The following is a 22,182-nucleotide window of genomic DNA, read 5'->3' on the forward strand; positions in this document are numbered from 1 at the left end:
TGTGTTACGTGATATCCATTCTTAGGATTCTTCATCTTTCAAAGTTAGGAAAAAAATGTTAAAAAACCTTTTGCCATAGAAAAGGATGAATAAGGAGTATGTTGAATGATGGGAATCCCACCTGAGGTTTAAAATGATATCTGTGGCGGGACGCTCCCTGGGTGGCTCTCTCCGTCATGCTCTCATGGTGCTCTGCATGGAGCTCCCCACCCACTGTCCGTGCGGAGCCTGCTTGGGGTTCTCTTTCCCCCTTGCTGTCAGCCCCTCCCCTACTCACATGCATGCGCGGTCTCAAGTAAACTTGAAAAAAACATTTCATTTAAAAAAAAACAAAGAAATTATATCTGCTGCTAATTGTCAGTATTGCAGTCTGCACCATGGGCAGTTGAGGTTTAGTAGCTTCTGAAAAGGAGCCAAAAATATAGAGGTAGGATGAAGTCATCCTGGGTTGTAAAATTAGGTTTGGTGTCTTAAATACCTTGGCCAGATTTGAGCAGGTTGTATCTTTACTTTGCTTCTTCCCTTTGCCATATTTTAATAATGTTCTCTACTCAGTATGATATTTGCCATTTATATTATAGCAACACATATCTGCAGTTACGTTATCTGTCATGTATGTAATGGCGACAAGTTAAATGTCATGATTGGAAATACAGTGATCTGATTATCAGGTTTCCTTGCTAACCAAATTAGTAGGGGAAGTTGCTTGGAGCTAGTATTTCTTACTTGAATGTAACTGTCTTATACAACTCATTTTTTTCTAGTTCTGTCAATTGGTCATTTTTATATTTTTAGAAAACAGTCACTTTACTCGTGGCAAATTGTCCTTAATGAGCCAAACACCACCTCAGTGCCAGCACTCTGAAAGTCAGTGTTTTCTTTGTTCTCTTGTGTTAAACAGTGCATCTCTGAGAAGAGAGGGTTGAATCTCTCCATCTCAGATAGAAGATAAGTTCCCTAGTGGAATAGTGGGTTGGTTAAGTGGAAACTGCCAGTGTCCTCAAAAGTAATGAATTAGGAAGTACTTGTTGAAATGAAATAATTTGGATCAGCCAGAAGCATTCAGCTAGCTGAATAAATATGGACTGAACAGAAAGAAAGGGGCACCTGCGTGTCTCAGTCAGTTCAGCGTTCCACTTGAGCTCAGGTCATGATCTCACAGTTCATAGGTTTAAGCCCCGCGTTGGGCTCTGTGCTGACGGCTCAGAGCCTAGAGCCTGCTTCGGATTCTGTCTCCCTCTCTCTCTGCTCCTCCCACATTTGCACTCTGTCTCTCAAAAATAAATGTTAAAAAAAAATTTTTAAAGAAGCTAATGGTGATAAATGTTTATTTAGTAAATAGGTTCATTACATGCCAACAAGTGCTCTTCAGAAAGTGGGGACAGAGAGTTTTAAGTAGTGGTGGGAAGAAACAGATACGTATTTTCTTACGTATATCCAGAACTTCTTAGGAAGGATGCACGAGATTGTTAGCATTGCCTGGGCACCGAGAAGCAGCTTAAGAGTCTGGGAGTGTGCTGTGTATCCTTTTGACTCATTTCGAAGCATGTAAATATCTATTGTTGAAAACCAGAAACCCCCATACTCTCCTGGCTTTCAAGATGTTTTGTTATCTACGTAATAAGGACGTAAATGTTTATAGGCTTTGTTCATTGGTTAATTTTTTAAAATAATTACTGTTTGTACTGTTGTAAGCTTGCTTTATTTTTTTTTTTTTCCCACTTAACAGTATATCATGAGAAACACTGCTTATTTGATGGTCTTATTGCCCATGGAAGGATAGCCTCCTGACCCCCATGCGATGTCCAAAAGTCTAATTTTTTTTTAATTTATTATTTTTATTTATTTCTAGGAGAGAGAGAGAGAGACAGCATGAGCAGGGGAGGGTCAGAGAGAGAGAGGGAGACACAGACTCTGAAACAGGCTCCAGGCTCTGAGCTGGCAGCACAGAGCCCGACACGGGGCCCGAATCCACGAACCGCGAGATCATGACCTGAGCGAAAGTCGGACGCTTAACCAACTAAGCCACCCAGGCGCCCCTATACATTTCTTTTCTATATGGAAATTGGGTTGTTTGCAATTTTTAGATGCTATGAATAAAACTGTCATAAACATTTTGTGAATACGTTTTAATTTCTTTGGGGAAAATACCTAGATCTAACATTGCTCGACCATAAGGTAGGTGTATATCTGACTTCATAAATNGAACCCACGAACCGCGAGATCATGACCTAAGCGAAAGTCGGACGCTTAACCGACTAAGCCACCCAGGCGCCCCCAAAAGTGTCTAACTGAACCCGTGTTCTCTAATCAGATCTTACTTAAAGAACACAGTCACAGTGTTCTTCTACTGAGCTAAGTAAGCCCATCACCGGCCCGTAAACACTGTTCCATGTCCACTGTCTGCACCCTGGGGGTCTCTTCCATGAGAGGCGCTTTTCTCTGCCGCACCACTACCCTTCCCTTCCTCCACCCGGACCACGTTAGCTCGTGTCCTTACCGAGGTTTCCTGTTTACACATGAGTAATAGTCCAGAACAGCATCACGGGAAGTCTTCTTGTTGGCGTTAGCAAACGTCATTATGCAATGATCCCTAGTTTTTTGTTTTTTGTTGTTTTTTTTCTTTTTTTTTTTTGAGAGACAAACCGAATGAGTGAGCAGGGGAGAGTCAGAGAAACAGGAGAGAATCCCAAGCAGGCTCTGTGCTGTCAGTGCAGCGCCCTGTGCAGGGCTCAAGCTCACAAATGGTGCAAGCAAGATCTGAGCTGAAACCAAGCATCGGACTCGTAACCGAGTGAGCCGCATGGGCACCCGTGACAATGAGTATTTCATCAAAGATTCTGTAGGTGGATCGCTTGTTTTAAGTACCTCCAACTCTTTTCTAACACGAAATCGTGCTGAACGCCGGTTCCAGGTACGTGGTGGAGGCGTGGGCTTTCCTGCGACAGCACTCCACTGGCCTGAACGTGGAGGACCTCCTGAGGCACACATATGAGGTCTGCCAGGAGACGGGGCTCATGGAGGACTTGCTGCAGCTGCCCTTCACAGACACCGAGCAGGTGAGGACCCCCCACCCCAGCCTGTCAGAAGGTCAGGGCAGTTAGTGGCTTACACGTGTTTGTGCTTCTTCCCAGGAGTGCTTGGTGAGGTTTCTGCAGTCCAGCCCCAATGTTCGAAATCAGGAATTCCTTCTAGTTCACTATTTGCAGCGTGCCAATTACGCCTCTGCCCTGAGGCTGAACCAAACTCTGAAGGCCAACCTCACGGTAGAGTGAAACTTGTTTCATTTGGGGGGACAAGAGAACAGGGAAGCTGGTGACTTTGCTCTGTAAGAGTTTGTGCATTGGTAACCACTGGGTTTGTTACATAATCCTGAGCTCGGAGAATCCCCTCCTTGCTTTCGGTAGCAGATGGGCAACAGGGTGTCGGTGCTTCCCTAATTCTCTCACGTGTGCCGTTTCTTTTGAGCCGACTGCCCACAGTTCTTGCCAGGCTAAGCCCCTCACTCGGGAACAAGAGGAAGAGGCGGGCGGGCAGTCGGAGTTCTCACAGTGCGAGGAGCACGGGCTCAGGGGTCCGATGGACTCTGCTCTGCACTCTGCCTGAAACATCCTCTGAGCCTCAGCTCCTCATCTGTAAAATGACAAGGTCTCTTTGTGGGGGTGCATAGAGGTGTGTCCGGAGCTACATGGTGCCTGACCGTGTAGACGCTCAGTGAACGATAGCTGCTGTTTTAGTAGTTGTGAAGGACCGAGGCTGATGGGCAGGGACTGCCAATGCAGTTAGGTGTGCGTCAGAGGTCCTGGGTCAGGAGGAAGGGATATGTAGGAAGGAGGAAGACATTCTCAGGTGTGCAGAATTCTGTTCTAAATGGTAAATATGTAAACATAGCACTTAATGTTTTGAAGATTAAATCTTTACCAATCACGGCATGTTCAATAGAATGATCGTGACCCTCTTCTGCGAGAGAGATCAGAGGTTCGGAATGCGATAATAGACCAATATGGGAAAGTCCTTCCTAAAATCCAGCGGAAATTAGCCTTTGAGCAAGCTAAGCCTTACCATCTGTCCACATCACCAGTGCTTCAAGAAGGTAATAAGATTTCATTGAAAACTATCATAAACTATCAGGTGAGAAAGGATGATTACCTTCTGAAAACACTTACCTTCTCTTCAGCTCACTTTTGCTTTGATTCATTACAGTACTGCTTTTTTTTTTACTGGCCATCCTAGCTGCCCCTTCCCATCCTTCCTCCCCCCGATATAAAGCTTTCTTGGAAGTGTTTATAATTTAGCAGTGTAGTACAGAATAAAAGAACTCATTGTATTTCATTTGGACACTCCCATGCAGCTAGTAGAGAACATGGCAAGTAATATTTTTACTGCCTCCTGAAAGCTCAAGTTGTTAAATCTTGCTGCATAGATGTTGCTAAGCCAAGTATAATTTTAAACTACTCTTATCTCGTGACCCCTGTTTTCCAGTTGCTCTTTCATATTAATCTAGTAAAATCCTGGTATTAGAGATGAAATTAAACCTCACATTCTTTGTATTACAGTTTCTAGACCCAAACCATTGTCCACTGTTACCAAGCAGACCAGAACAGGGACTGTGTTAACAAGATCTACGTTCATCAGCAGCGTGTTGTCTAAAATCGGAGAGGTCTGGGAGAACAGTGACCCTGCGGACGGCCCGTCAGCCTGCAGCAGGTACGCTCTCCTCACACCCCGGGACCGCCTGGCTGCTCACTAAGCCTCCCTGGAGGTCAGAAGCCGTCATCAGCGATCCAGCCTTAGAGTTTATTAGTGTGTGCAAAAAGGAAGAGTTTGTATGTTGACTATTCTTACTGTAAGAAGAATTTTTTTTGTCTTTAAATTTAAAGGCATTTATATTTATTGTTATTTGTAACTAAGCAGAAATGTACAAAGTAAAAAGTGAAAGCCCTCCTCTCCTCTCTAATCACATCTCATTTTTTTTAAGTTTGTTTATTTTGAGAGTGAGAGAGAATGCATACAAGCGTGGGAGGGGCAGAGAGGGAGGGGGCAGAGAGAGAGAGAGAGAGTGAGAGAGAATCCCAAGCAGGCTCTGCGTTCTCAGCACAGAGCCCGATGCGGAGCTCAATCCCATGATTCGTGAGATTGTGACCTGAACTGAAATCAAGAGTCAAACGCTCAACTGACTGCGCCACCCAGGAGCCCCCTCTCCCCTCTTCTTAAAGCATATTTTAACATAATACTCTTCATAATACATAATCCAAAGTTAAATTTTTATTTTCTTTGTAGTCCTAAACCAGAAGGACCTTCTCCTTCTATCTCACATGCAAAAATGCCTGAGGCATTTGTTGGAACACCAATTTTAAAAGCATCACAAAAAGTTTCTAGGTAAGACTTTAATTAAATCATTCTGAAGTCACAATGTTAGATAATACTTGCACTGTAATTTTTAATTATCTTTAAACTTTATTTTAAATCCTTGAATGAGTTTTTATGCTTGTTTTTAATTTTTTTATAACTTGGTAAGTTGTGTAAGTAATTTTAGGGAACTTTACACCAGCTGCTAGTCTACTTAGAATTTTCGCTGAATGATTTCAGATTGCTTAATGGAAAGAAGCAAACTTTGTTTTATTAAAATCATGAGCAAAGTAAACTATTAACTTGCTTTCTTTAATATAATTTCCTTGTTGACTGATCTGTGACTGAAGTTTGTTTGTATAATTTGTGACTAATCTTGGTTGGCTCACTGGAACTTTGTCCTGTGCTGGCAGAGCCCGCTAAATGCCTACGTGGCTTCAGATGCAGTCATACTTGTCCATCTTCAACTGTGTTTTAGGAGAGGAAATAGTTAAGTTGAAGTTTTGCATCCAAGATGAAATTGTGATTGTTTCATTTAAAATATTGGATTGTTGGAAAAAGTATTCATACCCTCAGTAGCAGAGAACAATCAGGTGTCTCTTAACGTTTGATTCCTTGTCTTTAATACCAGGCTCATGATTGTTGTACATAACTGATCGTTTACATCTTATCAAGAACGAAATTACATTATTTTGGGAGAATCAGATGATCTGAATTTAAAGTACTCGGAAGAAATTAGTAATTTACAAACAGTTGGGGCCAAAGCTTTTTATAGTAAAGTGGGCATATGTATTTTCAAAGCTTTACAAGGTTTTCTGTTTGGGGGTTAGATTTAATTAGGTCGAGGTTGTTTTTATTACCAGGAAGATTATCTCAAATAAAAGTCATTATTATTGTCATTCTGTTTTCCTGTCAGTAGTTCCATTTTTTTTTCCCCCACAAGTCACTTTTTCTCAGTCCCTTTGTACTTTAATAGATCTGGGGTTCAAGAGGGGAACAATAATAAAAGTTTTCAGACTCATGACTAATGGCCTAAGGACCTAAAGAAAAAGAAGTACTGAGAATCCTTCAAAGCTATGATTAACTCACATGGAAGAAAGTCCATTGAGGTGTGAATATTTATTTTTATAGAAATCATTCCATTCCCTAATTCTGTTTTTTCAAACTGGTTTGCATTAGTGAGTAGTACGTAAATTTAATGGATTGTGACTAGCATGTCTTTCCACAAAACAGAAAGGTAATGTCAGTGGGCACTGCATATAGTAAGGCATATATGTATATATGCTATTCTATGTAATTTATGTTTTGTGTGTGCGTATGACCTGAAATGCATTACTTACTGTTACAGTGGTATAAGAATTGTAGAAATCCTAAGAACCACATTTTTAAAGGAAATAACATAATCAAAAAATGTCTTTTCTTTAATTGTTTTAGTAGAATTTATATATATTAGGTCTTATGAGTATAAGAGTTTCTCATTTACTAAGTAGGTAACTTTGTTGCACAGGCCGTGCTTTTGAGGATCATTTATAAATAGGCACCTTGAGCATAAATATTAACACAGTGCAAAGGCATTTAACAAAACACCTATTTGGGAATAGTTCAGTCTAAAAGTGAGCAGTTTACAATTACAGATTTTTGAATACCAGTGACCCAGAGAAGGAAAACAAGAATTGGAACAGGCAACAGAGAAAGAAATATTTAGTGGCCTGATTGGGTATGTTTGGTTTGGTGGAAATCTCAAGGCTATGCTTATTAGTACAGAATAATAAGCATTATTAAGATAATGCTTCCTACAAATGTTTCCCACCAGGTCACAGGTGGAGTCTTAAAGCCCCCGTCTGTGAACTGTGTTCATCTACTGGCCCAGTCGTGAAAATCTCACTTGAATGTAGAGAACAGAAGGGCAAGGACGGCGGGGGTGGGGGAGATTCCTGGGCACCAGACAGGCGGTACCTCTCTGGTTCTTCGCAGCTGAACCATAGAGTCATTTGGGGGAAGTAAAAATGTTTTGTTCTTATTGCTACAGAATATAACCATCAAGCAGACTGTTTATGAGGACATTGGGGGAGGAGTGACCTACGCAAATAAATGGTCCATCAGGATTTGTAACCTGAATTTTCACTTTGAATGTAAATTCTTTACCTATAAATTAAGTTTTTAAGGTGTTGGGACTATGCATGCTTAATACAAATTATTGATGAGATTAATTATATCATTTGTGTGAAGTACGCCCAGGACCTTCTAGAAAACATTCAGCAGAATCTTGGGATTCCATTTTGTCACTGTCCTCATTAATTTGAAAAAATAAAGATTGTGTGTGGCTTGGTGATCATCCTTGCATTGCAGTAAAAGCCATAACGGCAGAGCATGCCAGGATTCGTTATGTAGGTCCTGTGCAGGTGCTGGGAATTTGTACGTGCTCATAAAAATGAGTCTAGCAAATGAGTCTGTCGGCAAGTGAGTTACTCGGATCTCTGTGCCCTGTGTGTGTGCCTTGATTACAGACCACTGGATTTGGTCGTCCATCCTGTGCCCCAGCCTCCTCAGCGTTTGAGATTCACTCAGCAAACCCCCCCACAGTCTCCTTTGTACCAAGCGTCCAGTTCACTACAATCAAGATCCCAGCAGAAAGGATCGCGTCAGAGCTCTCCCAGGGCTTCAGAATTCCGCATACTTGAAACTCCGTTTGTCGTGAAGGTGAGTAGTCGGTACCTACATTCGCAAGGAAGCTGGGAAGCTCTCACTTTCCAAGTAGAAGAGAGAAGCTGTTTTTAACCAGTTTCTCTGGGTAATTGACAGCTTTAAACCCATTAGGGGGAGTTACCTTTCCAAACTGTTAACTGTATTTTTACATCTTAAACAGACTGTTACTGGATTTACCTTGTATGCCTCACTGACGTTGTTAGAGCAACGCAAGTCTCTGTGGTCCTTACAAGTTGAAACCTCTAAGTTAAAACCTCGGAAAGAGCTTTCACGCTCTTGGGTTTGTCCCCCCGCCCATCTCTGCTGCCTTTTTGTTGTTACTTCTTCCTTCTATCAGATGCTTTCAGTTCTCAGGGGCATTTTTATTTATATACATTCTCTCCTTCGGTGAAACTGTAAACTGTTAGCCCTTGTTAGCAGCCTGTCTGCCTGATTCCTTTTCCTCCACCGTCTCTGAGAAGCCCTGGAAACCATAGCAGCAGACCTGCCTCCGTCCCGCCGCCGCCAGGGTCTTGTGCCGGCTGTGCGCTGATGCCGAGCCCAGCGCCCGGCGGGGTCCCACAGGCTCTGCCCATATTTAGGCCAGAAATATTTATGTATTTCTGCATAGTCCGCACTGCGAGCAGAGCCAGGGGAGTCTTGCTTTTCAGAGTGAGTAAGATAGTTCAATAAATGCCAGTCTGAAAATACTAAAAGAAGTTGAAAAGACGGTGGATAAGCTAATTCAGTTCCTGACATTCAATATGCAGGATACTGTGATTCTTGTTTCCTTTCTTTCTTTCCTTCTTCTAATATTTACTTATTTTGTGGGGGGAGAGTGCTTCCCCGCACAAAGTAGGTGAGTTGGGTCGAGGTGGAGGGAGGAAAGAGAGGGAATCTTAAGCAGGCTCCACATGGAGCCCCACTCGGGACTTGATTTCATGAACCCTGAGACCATGACCTGAGCCAAAATCAAGATTCGGACACTCGACTGAGCCACTCAGGTGTTGCCCCCCTCCTTTTTTTCCCTTAAATTTGTTTTTGTTTCTTTGTTTTCATCTATTAAAAAGACCACATCTCAGGGCACCTGGGTGGCTCATTCAGTTAAGTGTCTAACTTCGCCTCAGTTCATGCTCTTGCAGTTCATGAGTTCGAGCCCCGCGTCGGGCTCTGTGCTGACAGCTCAGAGCCTGGAGCCTGCTTCAGATTCTGTCTCCCTCTGTGTCCTTCCACTGTGTACGCTCTGTCTCTGTGTCTCAAATATAAATAAACATTAAAAAATTTTGTTAAATTACATTCCATATTCTGTCATGTAATTATATTTTGTGCCTACTACCAAAAATAATCTAGACAAAAAAATCTAGTAATTGAAATAGATCTGTTGGTATTCAGTAATCTAATGGGATACAACAATCTGCTAGTCCTTTAGAGGAGAAGTTAAGTGAAGGAATTATTTCTGCTAAACAGTTTCTGTGCTAATTATTTCTATTGATTATGGAAAATCCTCAGGATTTCCATAAGTAATCAGTTACTATTGGAGTTGTGTGATGAAATTATATTTTTTTATAAAAACAGTTTATGGGGCACCTGGGTGGCTTAGTCGGTTAAGCGTCCGACTTTCGCTTAGGTCATGATCTCGCCGTTCATGGGTTCGAGCCCCACGTCGGGCTCTGTGCTGACTGCCAGCTCAGAGCCTGGAGCCTCTTTCGGTCTGTGACTCCCTCTCTCTCTGACCCCCTCCTGCTCACACTGTCTCTCTCTCTCATAGAAATAAATAAAACATAAAAAAAAATTTTTAAAACAGTTTTAAAGTCAGGCTCATCTGTATTAACTTGCTGTAATTAAACTCTGTTCTTTTCATTGCACACTATCATTTCTCTCTGCCTAACTAAAGTTTTGTAAGCAAGCATTAAATAATTTATCTCTACACTGTATTTTTTTTTTTTTTTAGTTTATTTATTTTGAGAGAGAGAGCATGTGCATGCGGGGGAGGGGCAGAGAGAGGGAAAGAGAATCCAAAGCAGGCTCCACATTGTCAGCACAGATCCTGATGTGGGGTTTGAACTCCGAGACCGTGAGATCATGACCTGAGCCACAATCAAGAGTCGGATGCTTAATCAACTGAGCCCCCTAGGCGCTCCTACGCTTTGTTTTTTAAGTGGAATTTAAACTAGGAACAACCAAGGTCTTTAGAATGATTATAGATACAGTTTTATGTTTTTTTTGTTGCTTTCTGTAAATAGAAACCTATGAGTAGAATTTTGTGTTTTCTTCCCAGTAATCTGTGATAAAAGTTTTTATTGATGTGTTTATTAGAGGTGAGTGTATATATATATATATATACATATGTATATATATGTATATATATATACATATGTATACATACAGCCACCACTGTGACTCCATTGACCCTGTCTGTCCTTCTGTAAGTGCCTTTTACAAATACTAACGGCAGAATTCCATTTGTTCTTTGTCACAGAAAGCTAAAACTCTGGCCATGTCCATCACTTCCTCTGGGTTTGCCGAGTTCACTCCTCAGTCCATCTTAAGGTCTGGTCTTCGAACATCACCATTACCGTCTCCATCTCTATCACCTGGAAGGTCCCTTACCCCTCCTTTGCGACTTAAAGAAACTAGAATTTCATTCATGGAAGAAGGCATTGCCACAAAACGGACTGCTGAAGTAAGCCTGATCGTAGTTGAACCAAAAAGACTTAATAAGAATATATTAGCTTTTTGGAGTGAAAAGATGAAGCCAAATAAATAATATCACTGTAGATTTTGTTTGCAATCTCGCAGATAGTCATGAAATCAGAAAACATTAGTTCAGAAAGACTCCTGGTATTGGCTAAGCCAGACCCATCATTTACAAGTGAAGAAAATACAGCCCAGAAGCACCAAGTAAATTGCCTGTAATCAAATAGCTATTTGGTGGCTGGAGCCTCCTAATTCTTAATCCGTGGTTTGTTTCTCACCTTATCTTGTGTTGCTTCTCACTGGTTTTTTAGGTGGGTATGTTGTCAGAGCTCCATTGTGGATTCACAGGGCACCGTTTGGTGGTAGTGGGTCATCTTGCCTTTTGTGTTTAGCCTTTTGGAAAAACTGTCTTGTTACCAGTCAGGGAAACGTTCACAGCCATGTATGTATATTCGTTCTCTATCTGAGAGGATGGATTTAGGAATAACTAAGTGTTGATTGAGGAGAGAATTCTAGAGAAATAGCAAACATGGAAAGTGTGGATAGCTGAGGCTCAACTATGATTCTTTTACTAGTCAGTATTTTCTCCCCCAAAATCGTTTACTTGACAGGGTGCAAATGAGAGCAAAACAAAACTATCCTTTACTACCCCTTTCCATAAATGCGGAGCCCCGGAGGAAAGCAGATGGCTAAGGAGCAGAGACAAGATGGCAGCCTTTGCCCTGAACAGTCCTGAAAAGGACGATCAAGAATCAGACCTGAGATCAGAGGACGCAGCTTCACAGAGTTTGGAGAAACTGGACGTGAGCAAAGAAAGTAGCGGAACTTCAACCAGGTCGGACCAGACCACCTTGGAGTACCAGGATGCGCCGTCCCCGGGAGACTTGGAAGATCTTTCCGTGGCCTCAAAGCCGGCGAGCTCTTCCACAGAACTAATTACTAATGTAACTGAACAGGCTGAGAAGGACGGTGATACAGAAGTTCTTGAATCAGAAGTAACTCCTCCAGACCTGGAGAAACAGATGGGTAAGGACTCATTTCCAGATAAAGAATTTGTAACAGAATTCTTCCATGGTAAGAGAAGCATCGGGACTGGAGAGTCACACGGTGGCAGCGTGCTGGCTTGTAGACACAGTGCACACACGCACCTCCGCGCCCTCTTCTGTCCGTGAGGAGTAGCAGTACAGCCCCGCAGACTCAATTGTTAGTGCGGGTTTTAAATTGTCCAGCAGCCTTAACTTCCTAGAAAGCTGCTTAGAAAACCAGGTCGTTCATTTGTTCTTGTCACAGTCCCTACTGCTAAAATAAGAGCGGGGCAATCAAAACAAACCAAGGGCCCATGAATTTATAGCTTTACATTTATTTATCCATCGAAAAGATTTAGAGCCCCTCAGGCATGCGCAGCAGGTGGACGCTTTCTGTGTGGGTCATGATTGAGGGTCAGACAGTGAGGGGAGCAGACGCAGCCCTGCCCGTTGGTAACTTAGAGCCTAGTGGACTCTAGATAAATGAACAAGCACTTACACTGTTGTTTGATACATGCTGCTGGAGGCGGCATGGAGGGCGCAGGGGAACCCCAGAGAGAGGAGAGACTTGGCTGAGAATTGCATCAGAAATTTAGTCTCTTTTTTCATGCTTCAAACCCCTGCTCAGTTTTAATAGGAATATTTAAAGGTAACTCCTGACTCTCAAACTGTTAAATTGAGTACTTCTATAAAAATCTGTGTCCTGGTAGTTTCTTTGGGGCTCTGAGGTCTGTTTCAGAAACAGAGGCATCAGTAATTGCTCTAAGAGCCTATGGCTGTCCCCGTGAATAGCACCTGTCTACATGTTGACATCACTTTGGATGTGTTCTGTTCCCCTAAAATAATTGAGTGATGAAACAGAGGATGTTCATGGCAGTATCTTCATTGATGTTCCTACAAAGATCAGGCAGTCTCAAATAGAAACTTCTGTTCTCATGGGGCATCCTAAGGCACAAACTGTAGAAAACAGACTGAATCTCCATGATTGGCTACTTACTAGGCCTGGGATAAGATGTGACTGTGTGCCTCTGTTTCCTCATCTATAAAATGGGGAGGATAATTTGACCACTTTGGCTGTTGATGACTGAGTGAGTCGATCCGTGTACAACACTTGCGCGTGAAGCCAGAAGTGAGAAGTGGTGGGGTAAGGGGGCCCTTGGACTGGGCTCAGAGAATTCGAAGGACCTGTTGGTATTTCTGATGCCGAGCGAGTAAACCTAACCGTATAAAAAAGCAGACCCAACAGACTTGTTCAAAAGTAATCATCCAAGAAGGACCGTGAGGAATCGCTAAACATGTGGCATAAATCATTGTAAGTGTTCTCCACCGCGTGATTTCCAGGCCCTTTGGAAGAGGTGGCTGCAGAGGCGGAACTTGCAGAACTCAGTCATGCGGAACTTGCAGAACTCAGTCACTCGAGCCCCGTTCAAGGAGTCGAAGCTTCGCTCTATGTACCAGCAGCCCATGAAGGGTAAGTTAGCAGAGAAAAGTTCCCGTGTTAAGAAAGTGTACTAAAACGGTGAGCCAGTAGTTTAATATTCGGTGCATAGGCTAGCTTTTATTTTAGATCTTGGACATTCCCACTCCAGTGACGGTTTCCATTTAAACGGTTTCCATTGGTACAAATGTGTGTTATTTAGTAGTTACCATGAATCCTAGAATGAAAGTAGACATTTCCCGAATATTTGAAGTCACGATGAGTTGAGGCAGATCTCCTTTTATATTTATTGGTGATTCCATTTTTGTTGAAGACTGGAGTTTGATTTATGGCTGTATATTCCTCCACGCCCTCCATTTCCAGTGGCTTCAGGCCAATGAGCTGTCTGATAGTATAGACAGAGGCTATGCTGTTCCTGCCATCCAGTGAATATGAAACTCCAGCCAAGTTTAGGTTTTGAATGACTGCCTGAAGCACTGTGCGCCCCCCGCCCCAGTTTTATTTAGTGTTTGCACATGTGGGCACTGCCCTAGATGATGTTGGGGTGCTCTCAGTGTGCTCCAGCAGACGGACCCTGGCTCCTGATTGGTTTATGTTCTGCGACACAGCAGACAGGCAGCTTGTATTAGAATATCAATCTGTGCACCGCATCCCTTCTTGAGAGTCCGCTGAACTAAGCAGTGACGTGATGGACCTTCTAGCAGAAGCGCCTCGGTCTGGTTGCAGGGTGGACACCTCGCACACCCGGAGCCTGAGCAGCGCAGTTGCAGAGTACAGAAAAGTAGCAGCTTTGGTGATCAGGAAGCAGCAAGGGCGAATGAACGCACACACAGCATGATCGTTTAAGATACTGTCGATGGTTCATCGCTCTGTCGGGCCTGAGGGAGTTCACAAAGCACCCACAAAAATCAGTGTCGCTACAGTCACGTCTCCTTCGTGACCTCAGTCAGGTGCTTCCCTTCCGAGAAGACAGATCTTGATTAGCCGGACTCTTTGCTGGGACTTCACACAAAAAGTGGGAGGACGTAATATGAAAAGATCACCTAGATTGTTTTTATTATTCCATTCTCACATTTCTTGAATTTCAATGAAAATAATACTTATTGCGGTGGGTTTGGTTGTTAATTGCAACAGTTGCAAAGCAAACACAGTCACGTGACAAACTTTGTGGTGACCGGTAATAATCTAGGTGAATAGTCTCCATCATAACAAGCTGTGTCCTTTTTAAATATAAATTTATCAGTTCTTGGTTATCCTGACATTGTGAGATAAGTTCTTTAAAATACACCTATGAAATAAACGTATATATTCCAAATGCATGCTTTTTCTCGAGTTTATAATTTTATTTTGTCCCCTCTCACAAAGTTAGCATGATTTAGTTGGGGAGAGGCTAGCTCAGCACAGGAAGGGATCGAAGGGATCACTGTCCCCATATTTCCAGAACTTAACTTTAATCTAGTGATACAGGCCCCATCGGTCTCCCACTGTTTTATCATCCTCTTTTCATAACACTGAAATACTGAACCTGATTTTACTGCGGATAGAGGCGGTACTCCATAGTACCTGACAGACTTACTTAAGGGTCTGCCCACAGATAATTTAAAAACCAGCATAAGTGTAATTTACACTGACCAGCGTTTTAAAGTACTTGTACTTGTAATTTAAGGTCATGCCACTGTTGCCAACAGGTTGAAGTCCTAGAAGATGGGAGCACCAAATCCAGCATTGCTTGTTTCTGAATTCACTTACAGATTGTAGAGTGTTCTTCAAACCGAACTAGGGTGGTATTTGGTTCTCTGAACCTTGGTTTTCATTACCTGTAGGGCATGTAGCAGAAGGAGCGTGGTTAACTCAGGTGTAAGAGCAGGCGGGGCCTTCATACATGCTCACTGGCATATTTCTGTTTTTAAAGGAAAGTCCTCACCTGGAATTTGGGGGTGCCAGTTCTGGACGAAGGAGTAGTGTCGGTGGAGGCCTGCACCTCTTCACTCGGAGCAGGTAACCGAAGCGGAGCAGGTAACCGAAGCGGAGCAGGTAACCGAAGCGTATATACATTATTTTGAAGCACTGTAACGAATAATTCTGTTACAGTGTTTCAGGAGTGTTCTATTCTTAGAACAAAGGAATCTGTTATCTAGATTTTCTTACCACAGTTTTACCTCTTTAGTCAGGTTCTAGAGTCTCTCCTAAGGCATTCTGTGGTCTGATAGTAGAATGGTGTTAGAAGGCTTTTTGTGGACATATTTTCCTTCAGAACATCTAAGAAGAGTAAAATAAGTTATCAGTCCCCAGCCAGACTGAATTTTCTCTAGGGAAGTTAACGAACATATAAAGTTCATTTGATTTTTTCTTTTTTTATTTTAATAATCCAATGACATTTTTTTTTTAAGTGCCTTCTCTTAGACCCTGGCCATATAGAGATGAGGGAGCTGTGTTTTCCTCAGCTTACAGCTGGGTTTGGGGAAAGCAGACATCTTGAATGCTGATGCCCAGAACTTAGCATTTAGCGTGATCACCTACCAATACAATGTTGCTGCTGACTCCAAGCTCATGCTCTTAACGAAACACCCTCCTGCCCGTCATATCATGAATAGGGATTAGGACAGACTTGAATAAACTTGGTTTTTGGTTTTGGTTTATTCCCCCTCATTAAGAATGTAGTTGTTGTTTTTGTTTTTTGTTTTTTGTTTTTTAAGTTTATTTTTGAGAGGGAGAGAGCGAAAACCCCAAGCTGGCTCCACACTGTCAGTGCAGAGCGTAATGTGGGTCTCAATCCCACCATCTGCGAGATCATGACCTGAGCTGAAACCAGGAGTCTGTAGCTTAACCAGCTGAGCCACCCAGGTGCCCCTTGAATGAAATATGTGTTTATAGTAAAATAACGAGGAGATCATAGCCAAGTAAAGTAGAAATCCCCATAACCTGGTCATCTACTTTAAGGATCCATTATGGACAATTTAAAGTATCTTTCCTGGGTTTCTGTCTTTGTGCATATTTTCCTGCTTGTGTTGAAAAGGTAAGTGTGGAGGCTTTGCTTGGATTCATAACCCAGCTCTGCACTTTAAAATACGTAAAGGTTACAGCCTGTACCTCCCATTGCTTTTCTATAAAATATTAATACTTTTAAATGTTAATAAAAGCTCAGTAAATGTTAGCTAGGATTATAAATTATCATCAGTTTATTACCGAAAAAGCAACTCTTTTTTTTTTCAGTTAGCAGTATATATATGACATTTTCCTACGTCATTAATCTAGATTAATGCTGTCCTTTTCAGCAGCCCTGGTAGTGTTTGTTAGTATGGACGTTTTGTGGTATGCTTAACTCGTTGCATGTTGAGGAGCACCTGGGCCGATCATTCCTGTTTCTCCATTTCATTTCTGCATTGAATTTTTTTTGTGTATCCGTATCTTTGCACATTTTGTGTCCGTATTTCTGTTCAGTGGTTCCAAACCACAGGCTTGCCTCGCAGGTCAAGGAATATGCACAGACTTCTATGATTTGCTCCAGCACAGGTTATTCACTGCTTTTGTACACTCACAATCAGAAGGTGAAGTACGTGTTTTCCCATTCCTCTTGCCAAATGGACAGGGGACAACTTTTTTCATTTTGTTTTATAAGCTGTCTTTCATATTAGGGACGCTAGCCCCGTTATCTGTCAAAAGTGTGAAAATATTTTTCCTCATTTTTTTTTTTAACAACCTTTTTATTTTTTGTTAAACTCTAAAAGCTTTTGATTTAGTCAGACACCCCCACACACACACCCGCCGTGAAGTGTTTTGTATTTTGTGTCATTCACAAACCCAAATGACATATAAATAATCATGGGTGCTAATGACCTATAAATCACTGGCAAATAGATAAAAGGAGGAATTTTTTTTTTTTTTAGATGAGTTGTTGCCCTCCCTCAGCTCCCTTCCAGTTTTTCCAAGTGGTAGAGTGTATTTGTGGCCATTTGGATGCTTTCTGCTCACAGAGAGAGATCTAGTCCTCTCTGTAGCGAGAGAAAGCCCAGACTGTGTCCTTCACGTCCTGTAATGGCTCAGCAGGGAGAGCTGGGTGCCACTAGTCACCTGACGAATGAATGGGGAACAAACATCTGAGCCCCTCAGAGCAGTTGGGCTCATACTGAAGTTTCAGAGTAAGGGCAAGAAATCTTTCTATCCAAGTTGAAAAGAACACGGGCTGGGGCACCTGGGTGGTGCAGTCAGTTGAGCGTCTGACTTTGGCTCAGTTCATGATCTCACGGCTCATGAGTTCGAGCCCCACATCCAGCTCTGTGCTGACGGCTTGGAACCTGGAGGCTGCTTGCAATTCTGTGTCTCCCTCTCTCCCTCTGCCCATACCCTGCTCATGCTCTTTCAAAAATAAACATTAAAAAAAAAAAAACCCAGTATTGTAATTTTTAAATGTAAAATTTATCATTTGTGTGTTTGTGTAAAGCAAGTATGCATTGTTTAAACCAAATGGACACTGAAGAGAGAGGATTAACATGTAAGCCCTCACTGACTTTTCCCCTTTCAGATATTAGAGGCCATTTGGCAATATGTCTGGTTTTCAAGGAAATAGTCTCAAGTGCAATACAGCCTTTTCCTGTCTGTTACTTCTCAAATAGTGTGGTATGTATCTTTTTGGTTTTCTTTCCATTTAAAACCTGGAGGATTAACTCTCGTTTTCCTTTCAGCTGCGGCCGATGTCCGTGGTGACCCTGGGGACCTGGGGCTTATTGTCTCCAAAAGTCCTGTTACCTCTGATCATAAGTCTGACCGAGAGATAGCACTGACCTTAAAAGATCATGAAGTAGCAGCTGATGTACTGAAAGCAGGTGTTGACTTAGCAGAAGAAAAGCCTCCTGTCTCTGACAGCCCTCCGGATACTCAAGAAATTCATGTAAAAAAATTAAGTTTTCACTTACTTGTTAGTTTTGGTTTAGTTAGTTTTCAAGCCATAGTTTAAACCTAATGCATAGATTTACCTGATTGCTATCTAAAAAGCCTCTTTATAATTGCGTGGAAAAGAAAGTGTAAATATTTTGTGGAATATAAAAGAACAAATCCTTTAAGTGAGAAATTGTTTTGCATGAAAACCAAAAGGCTATGTTGTCGCAATTTTAACAATTTAAATTTTTTTTTTTTTTTTTTTTTTAAGTTTATTTTTGAGAGACAGAGCACAAGTTGGGCAGTGGCGGAGAGAGAGAGGGAGACATGGAACCCAAACCAGGCTCCAGGCTGTCAGCACAGAGCCTGCTGTGGGCCTTGAACTCATGAGCTGTTGAGATCATGACCTGAGACGAAGTTGGACGTCCAACCCACTGAGTCCTCCCGGCGCCCCTCACAATTTAATCTTTGCTTAGTACCTGCTTCAGATGAAGGCTCTTTTAGCCATACGGTGGCAGGTACTGGCCATCCCAGAGACAAGTATGACATTGAACCTCTTCAGAGCATATATTTGAAAATAATTGAATACAGTTAAATAGGACTTTTGGGGTGCCTGGGCAGCTCAGTCAGGTGAGCCTCCGACTTTGGCTCAGGTCACGATCTCACCATACCCAAGTTCGAGCCCCGCGTTGGGCTCTTTGCTGACAGCTCAGAGCCTAGAGCCTGTTTCAGATTCTCTGTCTCCCTCTCTCTCTGCCCCTCCCCCATTCCGTGCTCTCTTGTTCTCAAAAATAAACATTTAAAAAAATTTTTTTAAAAAATAGGACCTTTTCCCTCATGTATACTTGTAGGAGAATGATCATCATCTGACTGGGGTTTAACCTCTATACCCTTGAGAAAGGATTTTTTTTCTTTCCTTTTTTTTTATTTTTTATTTTTATATTTTGGTATTTAATACGATTTATGCTTTCTAAAAATTCCATCAAGTTTCTTTTACTATCAATAGGCAACTTTTATATGATAAATGACTTTAAGATAAACCAAAAACACCTCTAATTTATAGAAATGTGGCTGTGTAGTATCTGGGAAGTTTCTTAACATAATCGTGTCATGCTTATCCATATTTGTTTTTATGAGTATTCTCACTGTAAAATAGGTGGATAACGTCCCCATTCCTTCATCTGGGAAGCTAATAAAAATTGGCATGGTATGAGTGAGAAACTTGATCTCTGGGTATTTCCAGTCTCTCCTCTCACTGAATGTTTGGGGAGTGGGAAATGTTATTGTCTAGGTGGGTGGTAATGTTCTACCTTCTTGGTCAGGAGATCTCTCTGTTACTTTCTACCTCCTCCTTTTTCTCCCCTTCCCTTACCAAAAGGTAAATGCAAGGACCATTCCTTCTTCCACCAAACCCTTGCAAGAGAGGTACTGAACTTGAAAGCCTTAGGAATTTCATGGTTTATGCAGCCCCAGCAAAGGGAAGAGGATTGAGTCTAGCCCAAGGGAGCTTATGTAGGTGAACTCTTCTTCAACCTTATGGGGATCGTGCTATTTAGAAAAAGTGTGGTTAGTTAGGCAATTTGGGGATTACCATTAAAACACAATTTGGGGGTTGTTTCTTTTTCTCCAGTTAATTTTTTTTTCTCGGGTGAGAACAGAATAAGTCCTTTAAATTCGTCTCACAACTGTTATTAGCATCATGATAATTTTCAAGGTTTTATAAAGAATGCCTTTTTTTACCTAGGGAAATGTGGAATTTCTGTTTTACTTCCATTCAGAATCTTTTTCTGTTTAGTTATTTTGACTCAGTAATAATGTCTGCTTGCTTAAATGGATATTTTATAAAGTAAACCCATAAGCATAGGCCATATCAAATGTAGTTTATATGTTTACAGTTCATACACCAAGGGTGAGGTGATTTTTTAAAAACTTTGTGCTTTAGGTTAAAATAAATATGTTAAAATCCTTTAACCCATCTTTTATCTTTAATTCATTTTAGGCGATTGAACATGAAAAGCTTGGAGTTCAAGGTTCAGGACGCGAGGCTAGCAATCTTTCATTCACTGAGTTGTATCCCTCAGGGACACTTAAGCTCCAGTATAATTTTGATACCATTGAGCAGCAGTTCTGTGACTTACCTGATAACAAAGACTCCGCTGAGTGTGATATTGCCGAAGTAGACGGGGAGCTTTTTGGGGCTCAGAGCAACTTTACCTTGATCCTGGAAGGTGAAGAAGGAGAGTTTGAGGCAGGTGGTTCTGCAGCATCCAGTGTGTCAGCCAAGGCAGCGAACATGGCAGCGGAGGAGAACCACGCATGCGGCGGGGAGGACAGTGGTCACGGACGCGCCGCAGGTTCCCCGTCCATCACCGCGAGTGACCAGGAGTCCCAGAAGATAGAGACGTTACCATATGTGCCTGAACCAATTCAAGTTGCAATTGCAGAAAACTTACTAGATGTGATTAAAGACACAAGAAGTAAAGAAATTACTTCCGGTACAGTGGACCCATCGTCCATTCATGAAAACATACCTTTAATAAGCCAGAAGCTAGTCTGCCCCAGCAAAGTAGGCAGATCTACATTGAAGACTGTTCAGGAAACGAGTACAGTGACTGTAAACGTGAGCCAGGTGCGGGACATGGTCTCGTCCAGAACGCGCGGGAGAGGACAGCGCATCCCAGACCTGAACGGCACTCCAGCTCAACAGGAGGAGCCCGAGGCTGCTGCCACCCCCGACGCCCTGGGGCTTTCAGGCGGGAGGCGAGCAAGGAGGACAAAAGACCTCGTGGGGGCGTCTCAGAACCGGCAGATACCTCCAGATTCTGGTACTCCTCGGGGAGGACGGAAGAGAAAGGAAGATCCTCAACGCACATTAGAAAGTGATGCTCCGACGGCACAGGAGCACCCGGCCCCCGCAGACGGCAGGCTCGGGACGTTCAAGTCCTCTCCACTGCGGGCACCGGCAGCTAAAGAAACCAAGCTTTCATCTGTCACCAAAAAGACCCCTAGAAGAATTAAAAAAGCAGTGGAAAATGAAGACAGTGCTGAAATGGTAGATCTAGATATCGAAGTTAGTAAAGTAGCACGTTCTGGTGGAAGCACCAGAAAACTGAGAAGTGCTAAAATCGGGGCTTCCGAAAATACGGGGTATAAGCAAGGTGGCAAAAACAAGCTTTCACCTGTCACCAAAAAGACCCCAAGAAGAAGTAAAAAAGCAGTGGATAATGCTGACAGCATGGAGATGGTGGTAGATCAAGATGGGAACGCTAGTAAAGCAGCACATTCTGGCAGAAGCACCAGAAAACTGAGAAGTGCTAACGCAGGAGCTTCTGGAAGTGTAGGACGCAAACCAGATCCCATGCAAGTTGACGAGGCAGCACTTGTCCAGCAGGACAGAAGGGCTAAGAGACAATTCAGCACACTGGGTGTTCCAGAAGACTCCCAACTTGACGCATCCCAGGTGGCGCTTGAGGCCGAATCAGATCAGCCTAGGAAACGAGGTCGACCGAGGAAAAATCCACCTGAAGATGTGGGCTCCAAGGCCACCAAGGAGGTAAGGAGTCCCAAGAAGACACAGACCCCCGGCCGCCAGAGGAGGGCCGCCAGGAGCACCCCGGCCAGGAGCGGCGAGGCTGACGCGGGGAAGCCAGCTGTGCCGAGGTCCGTTCTGGCGCCAGCTGAGGAGCTCACCGCCGAGACCAGCGAGGAGAGAAGGCTTACAAAAAGGACCGAAAATCAAAGCCGCACACGTGCATTACGCTCAATATCGGAAAAAGACACCGACAAAGACCTGAAAGAACGTGGTGACCCGGAAGCCAAAGGGCCTGCGCGTGGCAGGAGGAGGACCAGGGTCTCGCCCCCCGACCTCCCGGAGCCGGAAGTGGAGTTCGTCTTCTCCCCTCCAGTGTCCAAGGCTCCACGGAAGGAGAAAGGTACTTCTACTTCTACTCAAAGCACGGTTTTCATCTCATGCGATGCCTTCTGTTTTCAGCACAGTTCAATTCCATTTAAGACTATAACTGATTGTGATGAAATTACTTGATCAGTTATTGATCAGATTTGATGAATTACCTGAAAATGATCAGTAGTTATAGAGAGGCCCTCCCCGTTCCA

General features: G+C 42.8%; 1 protein-coding gene across 7 annotated transcripts in view; it reads left to right on the plus strand.

Moving 5' to 3' along the window:
• Positions 1-22,182, plus strand: part of AHCTF1 (AT-hook containing transcription factor 1) — an 81,877-nt gene that overhangs the window by 50,970 nt on the left and 8,725 nt on the right. For 5 of the 7 annotated variants that reach the window (XM_039235849.1, XM_039235846.1, XM_039235850.1 and 2 more), the window contains 12 exons: positions 2,915-3,059; positions 3,135-3,266; positions 3,943-4,093; positions 4,557-4,707; positions 5,281-5,379; positions 7,857-8,049; positions 10,514-10,717; positions 11,343-11,757; positions 13,098-13,227; positions 15,107-15,228; positions 17,877-18,082; positions 20,069-22,001. In XM_039235849.1, the coding sequence (XP_039091780.1) occupies positions 2,915-3,059; positions 3,135-3,266; positions 3,943-4,093; positions 4,557-4,707; positions 5,281-5,379; positions 7,857-8,049; positions 10,514-10,717; positions 11,343-11,757; positions 13,098-13,227; positions 15,107-15,228; positions 17,877-18,082; positions 20,069-22,001 (3,881 nt within the window). The remainder of the gene's footprint in view (positions 1-2,914; positions 3,060-3,134; positions 3,267-3,942; positions 4,094-4,556; positions 4,708-5,280; positions 5,380-7,856; positions 8,050-10,513; positions 10,718-11,342; positions 11,758-13,097; positions 13,228-15,106; positions 15,229-17,876; positions 18,083-20,068; positions 22,002-22,182) is intronic. The other 2 variants (XM_039235851.1, XM_039235852.1) reach the window with 2 other exon arrangements.

The sequence above is a fragment of the Hyaena hyaena genome, unplaced genomic scaffold (genome assembly GCF_003009895.1).
Source record: "Hyaena hyaena isolate Hyena2069 unplaced genomic scaffold, ASM300989v1 scaffold_103, whole genome shotgun sequence".
NCBI classification, from domain to species: Eukaryota; Metazoa; Chordata; class Mammalia; order Carnivora; family Hyaenidae; genus Hyaena; species Hyaena hyaena.